The sequence below is a fragment of the Oryx dammah genome, unplaced genomic scaffold, assembly GCF_014754425.2.
Source record: "Oryx dammah isolate SB20612 unplaced genomic scaffold, SCBI_Odam_1.1 HiC_scaffold_25, whole genome shotgun sequence".
In the NCBI taxonomy this organism is placed as follows: domain Eukaryota; kingdom Metazoa; phylum Chordata; class Mammalia; order Artiodactyla; family Bovidae; genus Oryx; species Oryx dammah.
The window spans coordinates 2,956,126-2,969,047 of NW_024070209.1; the positions used below are offsets into that span (position 1 = coordinate 2,956,126).

The 12,922-nt window shown below is 54.8% G+C and overlaps 1 protein-coding gene across 3 annotated transcripts; it reads right to left on the reverse strand.

Annotated features, from left to right (window-relative positions):
• Nucleotides 1-2,211: 2,211 nt before the first annotated feature.
• On the reverse strand, nt 2,212-11,943 carry ACTR1B (actin related protein 1B). 3 transcript variants are annotated; one of them, XM_040267612.1, is made up of 11 exons: nt 11,600-11,943; nt 9,065-9,129; nt 7,855-7,930; nt 6,718-6,843; nt 6,093-6,217; nt 5,651-5,867; nt 5,443-5,535; nt 5,189-5,363; nt 3,743-3,804; nt 3,487-3,527; nt 2,212-3,292 (listed from the first exon to the last, which is right to left on the reverse strand). In XM_040267612.1, the coding sequence occupies exons 1-11, from the start codon at nt 11,645-11,647 to the stop codon at nt 3,190-3,192; spliced, it is 1,131 nt and encodes a 376-aa protein (XP_040123546.1). In that variant the 5' UTR covers nt 11,648-11,943; the 3' UTR covers nt 2,212-3,189. The 3 variants fall into 3 exon arrangements, with proteins under 3 accessions (XP_040123546.1, XP_040123548.1, XP_040123547.1); XM_040267614.1 differs by having other exon boundaries at nt 6,612-6,843; nt 11,600-11,882; XM_040267613.1 differs by lacking the exon at nt 6,718-6,843.
• Nucleotides 11,944-12,922: the final 979 nt, after the last annotated feature.

Here is a 12,922-nt window from a genome sequence, read left to right on the forward strand (position 1 = left end):
TGTTCCAGATTTGACCAGTGGAACTTCTTCAGGCTGGCTCCATGGTCTTTTGACAGGTCCCTGTCATTCTTGTAGCACTTCTATCCTCTGACACAAAATGTCCCAGGCTGTTAATAAACCCATGAGGTAGGTGCTATTATTATCATCCCCACATTAGATATACAGAAACCTAGAAGCAGCTCAGGATTATGCAGCTAGTGAGTTATGGTAGCAGAATTGTGAATCCAGACCATTTAGCTCAGGCCTGAGTTTTCTTCTCTAACTTTTTATTATGAAATATTTTTAGACTTACAGAAAAGTTGCAAAAATAGTACAGAGTTCCTGATTACCTTTCACCCAATTTCCCCTGACATTAACACACAGTGCTGTGACCGAAACCAGGAAGTTCACGTTGACGCGTTACTGTTAAGTGATTCCGCCAGCTTTCTCAGTAAGGTCCTTTCTCCACCGCATTCCATCATCACAGCCTCTTTAGTCTCCTCCAACCTGTGACAATTCCTTAGTCTGTCTTTATATCCTGTCACTTTTGAACAAGACACCTGATCCATTCATTTGTAGAATGCCCTCAGTTTGGGTTTGCCTGCTGTTTGTTCCTGGTTAGACTGAGGGTATCCATGAGCACACAAGTGACATTGCAGCCTCTTAATGTATCACATCAAGAGAGTGACTCATTACCTGGGATGTAAACTTGGATAATTTGATTAAGGTGATATTTACTAGGTTCCTCTCCTGTATAGTTACTACTTTTTCCTTTTAAAACTAGTAAGTACCTCATGGGTATATACTTTGAGATAATGCAAATGTCCTTACTTTTGCTTACTAGTTTTTGGATCCATTTCTGCCTGCACCAGTGGTGACTGGGATGTTTGCCTAAGGGTGATTTTCTTTTTCTACTATTCCTTCTACATTCATTAACTGTAATTCAGTAAGAAAGAACTGCCCCTGCTCCCCTGTGTATGTATTTGTTCAATGATTTTTCTCAGACTGGACTCATGATTAATTAATGACTTACAATTTATTACAGACCTGACTACTGGTTGCTCCTTCAAGTTGGTCCCTGAGTCCTTTAGACAAGCCCCCTCTTTTCTGAGCACTTTGCTTCTGCAAGATATCCCAGGTTCAGATCTCTGCCCCAGATCTGCAATTGCTCCAAGGAGCTGACTCCTTCCTTTGAAGAATTGTATTTAGAAACCAAGATCTGGGTATTTTATGTGCTTATTCCCACTGGGGTGTCACTGCCTTCAACATACAGCTATGCTAACCATGCACCCCCAGCTGACTGCCCATCACCCAAGACACTGCGAAAAGCCTTCTCAAGAGCCCCTATGTGCTCGCTCCAACCTACCCCTTTGGTTTACCTCACATCATAGCCAGAGACCACTCACCCTGCCCTGTTGCTCTGGCATCACTCTGGTCCATGTCTTTTTTTCTAGCCCCATGGGTCCCAGGCATCTCTTTGAACTCTTACCTCTCCCAGGAACATGCCCTATTTACCTGGCTAACCCCTCCTGGACAAAAGCAAGTCAGCCTGCCCCACGTCCTGGCTTAGACATAGCAATTCTGTCCTGAAACAGTCTGTTTACCTTTCTCCCCTGTATGTATGTTTTGGGGAGCAAAGATATGTCTTGTTTACCGTTGGCTCCAAACACATAACACTTCCTGGACCTACTGTATGTGTTCAAGTGCTTGATGGAGGCGGGAGAGGGTAGTCACTCCAAACTCACTTCTCACGGCTCCCTCTCCCTCCACCGCCCTTCCTCTCCATGCCGCTCAGCTTCTCCCTTCAGAACCCAGCTCATTGGTACAGCCTTCTACATGTCTCCCATCACCTGCCCTTCTGGTCTGAACTGGGAACTTGCATCAGTGTTGGTGTGTCGGCCTCGGCTTCATCGCAGCCAGGCAGCAGAGGTGCTCCAAACAGAACAGGTGAGAACACGGGCCCACCAAGCCCCACCTGCCACAAGGGCCCCATCTGGGAATAAGGAGGAGGAGGGCAGCCTGCCACCTGCTTCTCCTGGTGCACCGCAGCAGGCGTGTAATGAGCTTGGGGAATTGTGCCACCAGGCTGAGAACCCAAACTCCAGGGCCTCCCGTGCTGTGTCTCCCCACCAACCGCTGAGATCGCAGGCTTCTGAGCCGCCACCAGAGCCCCACTGCTTTGGTCCCCAGGGGTGTGTGAGCAAACAGTGCAAAGAAACATGAAAACAGAGCTGTGCACTGGGCCTTTTCCATAATTATTACTATAATGACTTACAAAAAGTTTTTTCAGGCAACTGTGTTAAGTTATTGTATGTATGTGGGAGGGGGAAATTGGGGTCCTGGCCATTGGATAAATGAAGACCTCTTTCGTGGGAGAAGTCGGAGGAGGAAATGTGCCTCCCCTCTCCCTCTAGGTCTGACTCCTGATTAAGTGGCTTCCCCTCGACAAATGAAGACCATTAACCCTTCCTGTCCCAGGTACTGGGGTAAAGGAGAGGGAGCAGCAAGTCCATGAAGTGCTTTGACGGGGAGAACGCACAACCCGCTGTGGCTGCCCAAACCCCGTGCATCCTGTCCTGGTTCCACAGGGTTGGACCCTGGCCCAGACCCCCTCACTGGGGTCGGAAGACTGCCCAGAATTCAGTCTACACCAAAGCACCCACCTGGGAAGACGAGAGGACAGAGCGTGAGGGGGTCAGGGACGCCAAGGTGTGGCCTTCTGGGCTGCCCAGTTGGGTCAGAACAAGGATGTGGCCCAAGGAACGGTCACACAGCAAAGGGAACTGCTGGTGGCCCCCCCACTCCCCAGGGCTAGTCACCCAGGCATCCAGGCACTCTCGGAGGGGTTCTGTCAGAGGCAATGGGGGCGTTCTGGTGTCTGGCTTTGGAGCTTAGGGAAGCAGAAAACCACGGGCCTAAATGGCTCTGCCAAGGGGGACACCCAGAACCATCCAAAGCTGGGCCCCTCAATTCCTATCTTCCAGCTCCAGCCTCCCATCCATGCAGCTAACTGTGACCGTGTGTGTATGTGGGTTATGTGTGCGCGTGTGCACATGTGTGTAGGGGAGGCTTCAGGGAAGCGCTGTTGCACCTCTTGCCCAGGGTTCAGGGCGTGCAGGGGGGTCCAGGCCTTGCCTGTGAACCCAACCACAGAGGGTTAAGGACTCTGGTTCCCCCTTCCTCCCAGAGCTACGCCTTCCTCCTTGGCCACTAGAAGGTTTTTCGATGAATAGCCCGGGAGCCGTCCTCTTCATACTCCTTTTTGGATACCCACATCTTCTTAAAAGTGTCCAGTGAGGCCAGGATAGAGCCCCTGTGAGGAAGGAGGGACAGCATTCTTGGGGACCTGAGGGCTGAGCCAGCCGCCCGCCCTGGACGCCCAGGACTCCACTTCTCTAACCTGCGGGGGACATCCGCCCCCCTCCACCTGGCCTGGACCAGCCCGGGAAAAAGTGTCCAGAGCACAGTGGCCTCTTCCCAGGGCCCCGGCTCTGGGCCCCACCTTACCCGATCCACGTGGAGTACAGCCGTTCCTGAGGGGCCGAGATCTGGAGGCAACAAGCACAGTGTCACTGCCCTGCCCTCCCAGCACCCCCATCCCAGCCTTGGGGGCATTTCCCCCAGTGCCTGCGGAGCAGGAAGGGCAGCAGGGCCAGGCTGGGTGTGAAGGCAGGGGACATCTGAAGGTGCTTCTTGCCCTTCCCTCCTCAGGTCAAAGTTGCCCAGCACCCCCATGCCCTACAGGGACTCCCCACAACCTCACCTTGATTTTGACGTCCTTTGGGGCAAGCTTCTTTACTTCACTTAGTAATCGATCGCCAAAGCCTGTGAACACAAGGCTGGCTGAACCCAGGGTCCACATCTGACCCCTCATCACTAGCTCCCTCACATCCACTTTTTTTATTTTGTAAGCTACTATTTTATTGTTTGGCCATGCCACACAGCATGTGGGATCTTAGTTCTCTGACCAGGGATCGAACCCATGCTCCCTCAGTGGAAGTGTGCAGTCTTAACCACTGGACTACCAGGGAAGTCCTTGTTTTAGTCATTCTTGCCAGGAGCAAGGGTGGAGAGAACCACACCAAAGGCAGAAAAGATCCAGCAGTGTGCCTGCAGGTGGGCCCGCTTCCCTCTTCAGGAAGGAAGGAAGGTAGCAGAAGATGGAACCCCAAGTCACCCACCACTGCCTGACCCCTACCCTCTCCCCCTTGACACTCCAGAGCCAAAACCACCAAAAGCAGTCAAAGGCAAATGATGAGTCAGGAGAACAGGCAGTCACTTCCATCCAATAGACAGGCAAACGTCTTGCACAGTGCTGGGATGGGGCTGGGGGACTGCCGTAACTGGGGAGCCTCTCAGGAGGGAAACTGGTGAGATCTACCTGACTCAGCAATTCCATCCCTAGGGTTTATCTTTCAGGTATCTTCCCATTACATGAAATGATAGTGCGTGCAATCACCCAGTGGAACATTTTTGTGATGAGAAAGAATTTCACCACCTCCAAGGCCATTGGCAGGTTTTTTTCACCATCTCCAAGGCCATCAGCAGGTTAATGGTTCAATGGTACATCCAGCCCTCAGGGCCAGACAAAGAGAACCTACACAAACATCTGCCGTCTGTGGAGCAAAATCAACAACACAGGGCGTGGAGCTGGAGAGTATGCTCGTGTTCCTGCTCTCTGTGTTCCTGCTCTGTCGCTAAGTCAGGTCTGACTCTTTGCAACCCCATGGACTGTGGCCCACCAGGCTCCTCTGTCCATGGAATTCTCCAGGCTAGCCTACTGGAGTGGGTTGCCATTTCCTTCTCCAAGGGATCTTCCTGAGCCATGGATTGAACCCATATCTCCCACACTGGCAAGCTGATTTGTTACTACTGAGCCACCTGGAAAGTCTAGAGAGTAAAGTCCAGGGCTGAGTAAAAAGGATGCTTTATCTAGGTACAGATGAGCAACTAACAATAACTGTGGGGAGGGAACTGGGTGACCAGGTCAATAGAAGGCAGACTTCATCAAATACATTTTAGACCTCATTAAACTTACCATCTATTTGTAAACAAAATTAAATTTCAAATCTATCCCTTAAAAAAAAAACCTCAATGAAAACCCAAAAAACCCACAGAAAATGGGCCCAGGCTTTCAGGAATTGGGGTGCAGTCTGAGGGCCCCACTACCTGTGGCCTCCAAGCCATACCATCCCGACCAACTAGGTACCTTTGAAAAGCGTGGAGCCACCGGAAAGCATGATGTTGGCGAACAGCGTGCGGCGCAGATCCATGTCAGACTTGTGGATGGCGAAGACCAGCACCTCATGGAGTCCCTCACTCTCATCCCCTATCAGGTCTGGCTGGAACAGCAGCTCAGGGGCCCGGAACCGCGCTGGTCCCACCTTCGAAACACAAGATGAGGTTAGTCTCGCCTCTTCCAGCCCCGGCATCCCCACCCGCCCGCGCCCGGCCTGAACTTACGTTGAGCGTGCTGCCGTCGGGCAGGGTGTACTGCACCTTCTCTGTCTCCAGAGCCTCATCCTTCTGGGGGTTGATGGACAGGTAGCAGGCCCGCTGCGGTGGGCAGAGACAGGGCCCTCAGGAGGTGGCCACGGGGACCCGCACGCCCAGGGCTCAACCTCATGCTGGGTCCGACCACCCTCGTTTCCCCACTCCCTGCCCACGTCACCTCTTTGATGGTCCGGATGACCTCAAACTCAGCCGAGGTGTGAAAGTCCGCCCCCTCCTTGCGCAGCAGCAGCCGGAGGTAGCGGGAGACGTCGCGGCCTGCGATGTCCACCCGCATGATGGAGTGCGGCATGGCGAAGCCCTCGTAGACGGGGACGGCGTGGGTGACCCCGTCCCCCGAGTCCAATACCACTCCCGTCGTGCGTCCTGTGGCGTACCTGTCACCAGGTCAGCATCCCTTCACCTCAGCCACTAAGGCACTGGGACCTCCGCACCCCTGGAAGGGACCCCGGGGCGTGTGCATTATCCGGTCTGAGAAAGGGACCCACGGGCCCCCCTATAGGGATGGTCATCGGGAGGCTGTTTGTACAGGGAAGTCAGGCGCCGCTACAGCCCCATCAGGAAGCCAGAGACGCGAGGGCCAGGGCCGAGGGAGCACTCACAGGCTGAGCACGGCCTGCATGGAGATGAACAGGGCCGGCACGTTGAAGGTCTCGAAGAACACCTCGGCCGCCTTCTCCCGGTTCTTACTCGGGTTGAGCGGCGCTTCCGTAAGAAGAACAGGATGCTGCAGGAGATGGCAGAGTTCCGGGCAGGTGCAAAGGCAACCTGCAGGCCCTGCCGGGATCTTTCCAGAGAGCCATCTACCCCGGGAGCACATGAACCTGCCGTCTCCCATCCCTTCCGAGGGCGCCAGCACGTCATCTGCCAGCAGTGAGTCTTCCAAAGACCCAGCGCCCCCTGGAATATTCTACTTGGTTGCTGCTAGCTGTGCGGACCCACCCCCACACAATGCAGGGCGGCAGGGATCCACACCCACATAATTCAGGGACAGCAGGGATCCACACCCATACAATGCGGGGCGGAGGGGAGGCAGGGACCCACACCCACACAATGCAGGGCGGAGGGGAGGCAGGGACCCACACCCACATAATTCAGGGACGGCAGGGATCCACACCCACACAATGCAAGGTGGCAGGGGCTTCATGCCAGACAAGAGCCAGAGAAAGTGTGGAAGCCTGACGCAGACGCCGCAGGCAGGGCAGGGAGAGGGCGCCGCGGCCCCACCTCCTCGGAGAAGGTTTGCAGCTGGTCCTTAGAGTAGACGTACTGCCAGATCCGCTCCATGTCATTCCAGTCCCTCACCACGCCGTGCTCCATGGGGTAGCGGATGGCCAGCAGCCCCCGGTGCTCCTGCAGACCGGGAGGCTGGAGGTGGCACCAGACACTCACCCAGCAGCTGTTCTCTGCCCTCCGGGGGGCCACCCCTTCATCCGCTCACCAGGGGTCCCTGTGCCCCTTAGATCCTCAACCCAGCATGGGTTCATCTGTCCAATTGCTTCCCTGGCTCTGAGAGTCCAGCCTGTTTCGAAGACCGGGACCACAGGGGGTGGTGGCATGCTCCCCTGAGCCCCACAGTTCCCCCATTCCTTCCCCACGGCCTGTGTCCTCTACACTCACTACTAGCACATCCCTCCCTTCCAGCCTCACACACGGCCTGACCGCCAGCTCCACCACCACTTCAGTTCCCGTTCCCATCAGCGCCAGGAGCCTCTGTGACGGCCAACCCTACTACAGCCGTCCTATATGGCCCCCTCCTGCGGCCACGTGCTGCCACCTCTCCTCCCAGCACTTCGGCCAGTACAGGTGTGTCTTGCAGAGACCTTCCCTTCAACTTCCCCCCACAACGCGGTCCTTCTGTCCAGCACCATTTGGCCTCTCACCCACGGCTGCAGCTCCTGCTGACCACATTTTCTGGGTCCTCAGCACCCCTTCCTGTCTTCCCCAGGTGCCTAAACTGCACTTGCTGGTTAGTCCCTGCCACCCCTGCCCCACTCGCTCCTCGTCCCAAGGGCCTCACCTGGCTGTGCAGTCCCTTCCCCGCCGCCTCTGCCCCCAACCCCTCAGCTGGAGCACAGAGCTGGCCTTGTCTCACTCGATCAGTCATCAGTCCAAGTGACTGAGACTTTAAAGTTACATTTTAACCAGTTCTTTCCTCTGTGGCTTCTAAAGGAAGGGGCAGGAAGTGGTCTTACTGTGTCACCATACACAGGAACCCTGGGCCATCTCACAGAGAAATGGACCACAGTGCTTATGACACCCAGTAGGTGGTCCCAGAGAGGGCCCAGGGCCCTCTGACCACCAGCCGAGGCTCCTGGGACAGAAGACCTCAACCCAGGCAAAGACAGGCACCACAGATGTTACCTCTGCTTTTGGTCCGATAAAGAGGTCTCCTTCCAGGGCTCCAGCCATCACCCGCATGTGCTTGGGGCGCCCAACACTGCAGGGACAGAAAAGTCAGGGAGATGGGCAGGGGACATAGCCGAGCCTAGTCCAGGAAAACCAAAGTCCGACTCCAATGGTCAGAACCTAGGCTTACAGGCCATGGGAACAAAGAGCAGGCCTTGGAAGGACAGAAGACTCAGGGTCAGAAGAAAAGGGGTTCCCGCCGTTTCCCACCAGCCCTCCCAGAGGGGGCCAAGAGGTCTGGAATGTCAGCCCTGGCAGAGGGTCTGCTTCTGCAGCCATGATGACTCAGCCCTCACTGTGGATTTCACGGGGGTAGAACAAGGTGGGGTGGCCCCAGGAAGCAGGGCCACAGCTCCTTCCTTTACCCCTCTCTCAGTCAATCCCGTCCTTCTCCCTGCCAGGGCTTCTGAAACACAGATGCAGCTCTTGGCAGAGTGGATGAGCTACCATTCCAAAATCTGACCCAACTTTGCTGCACGTCAAGAGGAGCCTTTAATTACACTCCAGGTGAGTTCAGAAAGGACAGCTGAGGCCTGGATACCCCATGCAGGCTTTGTCTTGACATGGCCAAGGGGGCCTGAGGACTTCCCTACCCTGGCTTCGGCCACTAAGCTCTAAGGCCTCCAGGATTTGCGACAAAACACCATCAAGGGAAAACTTCCCAATGGGCTTGAGCGGCCGGTGGAGTGCCCCCAAATTTCCCTGGGTTTCACTCCCCTCTCTCCTCTGCCACCACTGGCATCATGCAGGGAAGGATTCCCCCTGACCGCACAACGTATCTTCTAGAGCCTGAAAATAAATGAGCCCCCTTGAAGAGAGCATTTCCTGGGAGGAAGGAGCAGCAGTAACTCCCCATTCTTTCTCCTCTGGGTTTAGGTCTCTCTTGTGTTCTTGCTGCTGCTACCATGCCTTGTTCCCAGGGGGATGCTGGTGGTTGCTCCTCCTTTCCCGCTCCAGGAGGGACCAAAACCAGACTCTGGAGGGGTGGGGGAAGCCCAGAGTGTCTTCTCCTTCCATAGCCCTTCACAGTACCAGATTCACAAATCTGGTGTTTTCCCCTACGGGGGGGGGCAAGAGTTAGCCTCAAAGAGAGTTGTGACACAGGACCCATGTTCTCCCCAGAAGCAAACCAAAGGATTAGGAATACTGCCTGAGCAACACTTACTAGTTTGGAAAACAGTATTTGGGAATCTGGTCTCCTGCAAAGCCAGCCTTGATCACCCCGGAACCCTGCAAAGAAAAACAGCAGCTAGATTCCAACATTCATCTCCAGATGAAGGTGGTGCCCTGCTGTGGAGAGGGCTGCCCCTGACAGTAGCCTGGGAAGGAAGCCTGAGATCCTGCCAAGAGGGCAAGGCCATTTACATGTACACCAGTGGTTCAAAACTAGGGGCAACTTTGCATCTCATCCCCCTAATCTGAGGCCTTCCCAGGTGGCTCAGTGGTAAAGAATCTGTCTGCCAGTGCAGGAGATGTGGGGTCAATCCCTGCGTTGGGAAGATCCCCTGGAGAAGGAGATGGCAACCCACTCCAGTATTCTTGCCTGGGAAATCCCATGGACAGAGGAGCCTGGTGGGCTGCAGTCCATGGGGCCGTCAAGATTCAGGCACCACTTAGCAATGGAGCATGCATGCAGCCCCAAATCTGACAATGTCTGAAGACTGGGGGCAGAAGCTGTTATTGCCATCTAGTGGGTAGAGGCTAGGGATGCAGCTAAACATCCTACAGTGCACAGGGCAGCCCCTCATCACCAAGAATTATGCAAGCCAGAATGTCACCAGTGTGGAGATGGAGTACACCCTCCTAGGCACACTTATGCCTCGGCTCCAGGCAGGAGGACTCCTTAGCAAGAAGCAACCCTTAAGGCTGGCTGCTTATGGCTTTTTTCAACATGCTTGAAAAAGCATGGGCCACTCCCCTCAGTAGCTATGGACCACAAACAGGACTGGCTGGGGAAGATTACTGGGTGCATGGGGACCAACTAGCACTCCTCCTCAAGTGGCTTCCCCAGAGACAAGAGGAGGAGAGCTTGGTCCTGCCACTGCTCCAGCATGGAAGCTGGATGGAGACTTTTAAAGGGATCCTGGTATCTAGAAACCTCCCACCCACGGCAGAAATCAGCATCTCAACCTCTCTCTCCCCACCACCCATCACCACCCTTGGGGCCTGCAGAGCAGAAATAAACATACCCTAGAGTTTGGGGGAGAATGGATACATGTGTACATATGGCCGAGTCCCTTTGCTGTTCACCTGAAACTATCAGAACATTGTTTTTTAATTGGCTATTCTCCAATACAAAATGGGCTTCTTGTGTGGTGTTCGTGGTAAAGAACCCGCCTGCCAAAGCAGGAGACAGAAGAGATGCGGGTTTGATCCCTGGGTCAGGAAGAGCCCCTGGAGGAAGGCATGGCAACCCACTCCAGTATTCTTGCCTGGAGAATCCCATGGACAGAGGAGCCTGGTGGGCTACAGCCCATAGGGTCGCAAAGAGTCAGAAATGACTGAGTGACTGAGCACACAGGCAATACAAAATAAAAAGTTTTTTAAAAGGAGAAAGACACAGCCCAGTGGGACCAAGCAGGTTGTTCTTGAAACTCATAAACTTGTTGATTAGCCTGCCAAGAAAGGAAGTGGCTGATCCTTCCTGAAGCCTGATGGAGAGCATCCCCAAGCCCAGCTTCAGCCATCTTATTAAATACCCCCTGCTGTGACACAGGGCCCTCACATGGTTACTCCAAAACAGAGAGCCATTCAGAGATTACATGGGGGTCATGTGCAAGGGAGACAGATCCCAGAAAGAGCAGTGAGTCATTATTAAAAACTCCAAGGCCCACAGTTCAGAGGCAGATACTCAGCTAGGGGCAGATCCACTGATCCCTGCCCTACATCTTCTTTTTATAGACCAGAAAGCGTGCTGAGCTGAGCTACGGTGCTGAAGGACAAGACCACGATGGAGCCAGGCAACTTTTCTCTGAGGTTTCCAAGTAAGACCCCCAAACTGCTTACAGGTCCTGGGAAGAGTGGTCCTGAATTCTCTCCACTGCCTTCCCAGCTCTGGAACATCTGCTTGGCTCAGGGAGCGCTTAAGGGTCATAGCAGGCGAGTGCCCAGCCAGGCAGCGGCGGGTATGTGGTTGGCAAAACTTAACGTGCATTTCCCCAGTCCCAGGAAAAGGGCGTAGTGGGGCCTGCCTACCCTGGAGGTGCTGCCTGGGGGTGCAGCACTTGGGAAGAGCTGTTGTAGAGGCCCGCAGGTCAAGCGTCCCCAAAAGATGGGACCAGCAGTGTGCAAAGGGGCAAACACTGTCTTTCCTCCAGTAGGAGGGTAGCCAAAGCCTGAGGAGAGGTAAAAGGGCTGGGGTGGAAACCCGTCCAGTGAGCCTACTCTCCACGGAGAAGGGTACGGGGTGAGTCCCCGGGCCTGGCACATCGGTCGGTCGCCCGGCTGTACCCCGGCTCTCTTGATGCTGATCAAGGGCTGCCAGACATATGGGACCCCTTCCTCTCCCGACCTCCCCGCCTGCTCAGGTTCTGCCACGCTTGCGGCGGGCTGGTCCCGCGGCCCGGGATACAGGGCCAAGTGGGGACAGCCCGCAGGAGTGGCGGGCCGGCAACGAGCCGAGGACCAGGCAAGACGGGCGGGGGTCCCTGCGGACCTCGCCGCTTCCACCCCCGCCCTCCCCCCGGTTGCCAAGCCTCACGTTGTCGATGACCACGGGCTGGTTGGCGATGATATCGTAGGACTCCATGGCCGGGCCGGGCCGGCCCTGCCCAGCAGGCGGGCCTGCAGTAGTAACCAACGGCTGGCAGGCCGGCAGGCGGGCGGACCGGGACCACCGCGGCTCCAAACGCGCTGCTGCGCCCCTCCCACCCCGAGCACGCAGACTACGCGAGCCCGGCGGAGGCTTGCAAGAGGGCGGGCCCCGCGGCCAGTCACAGCTCCCACCTAGGCAGATTGACGCCGGGCGCCGGGGGCCCGCGGGGCAAAGGGGCGGGGCCGTCGGGTGCTAGCCGGCCAATGGAGGCCGCCGGGAAGAACTGCCCGGGCGCCCCCAAGGTAGGCTGCAGCGCGTGCGGGTGACGTCATCGCTCCGCGCTTAGAGAAGGCGCGGTCGGAGTCGGCGGGCTGATCGTTCACTCGTCCTGGACTCTTGTTTTGCTCAGCGAGCGGTCCCCAAGGAGGCTGGCGGTGGATCTTTCACACAAAGCATTTCTTTATTGAGCACTGAGGAAGATCCTTTTCTTATAAAAATGAGAATTTCGTGATAACGGTAGCTGAAGTGAGTGGAGCACCAGCTTAGTGCTTGCGCAGCACTTCTGCCCATTTTACATAGATGTTACATAGATATTACACCTTTGCAATTACTCGGGTATTATTTCCCGATTTTACAGATACGGGAACCGAGGAGCCTCAACGCGTGTGAACCTTGCCCAACAGTTATCCTGTTGGCAGCAGCTGGGATGAGCACGCGGGGAGCCTCCAACTGCTCCGGGGTCCACAGGGCAAGATACCCAGTCCTGAATTCATTGACCAGACTGAGCCATAGTTATTTGCCACTCTATAGAACTTTCCCACTAGACTGTGAGATTAAATTTGGCCAAGTTGAAGCACAACATCATACAGGAAAGTGCAGAAGTCGTAAGTGTACATTTCAGTAAATTATTAACTTGTGAATACTGAGCTTAAAAACCAGCATGAGCAGCACTCCACAAGCCTCCCACCCCTCTTGCTCACTGCCCTCTTCTTTCTCGAAAGGGACCACTATCCTCCAGTCTACAGGTCACCACAGGTTAGTTTAGCCTATTTTGGAGTTTTCTGCAAATAGAATTATGTGTTCATTTGTATCTGGTGTCTGCGTTCATAAAATGGGTCAGCGTGCAACTGTTTAAAATAATGAAGGAGTTCTATATAATCTGATATGAAATACATCAGGACATATGGCTAAGTCAAAGCAAAGAAAGGCAGTCACAGTGTCCAGAATGTTTTATGTGTGAATGGCTCTGAAGAATGTCTGAGGAACCTT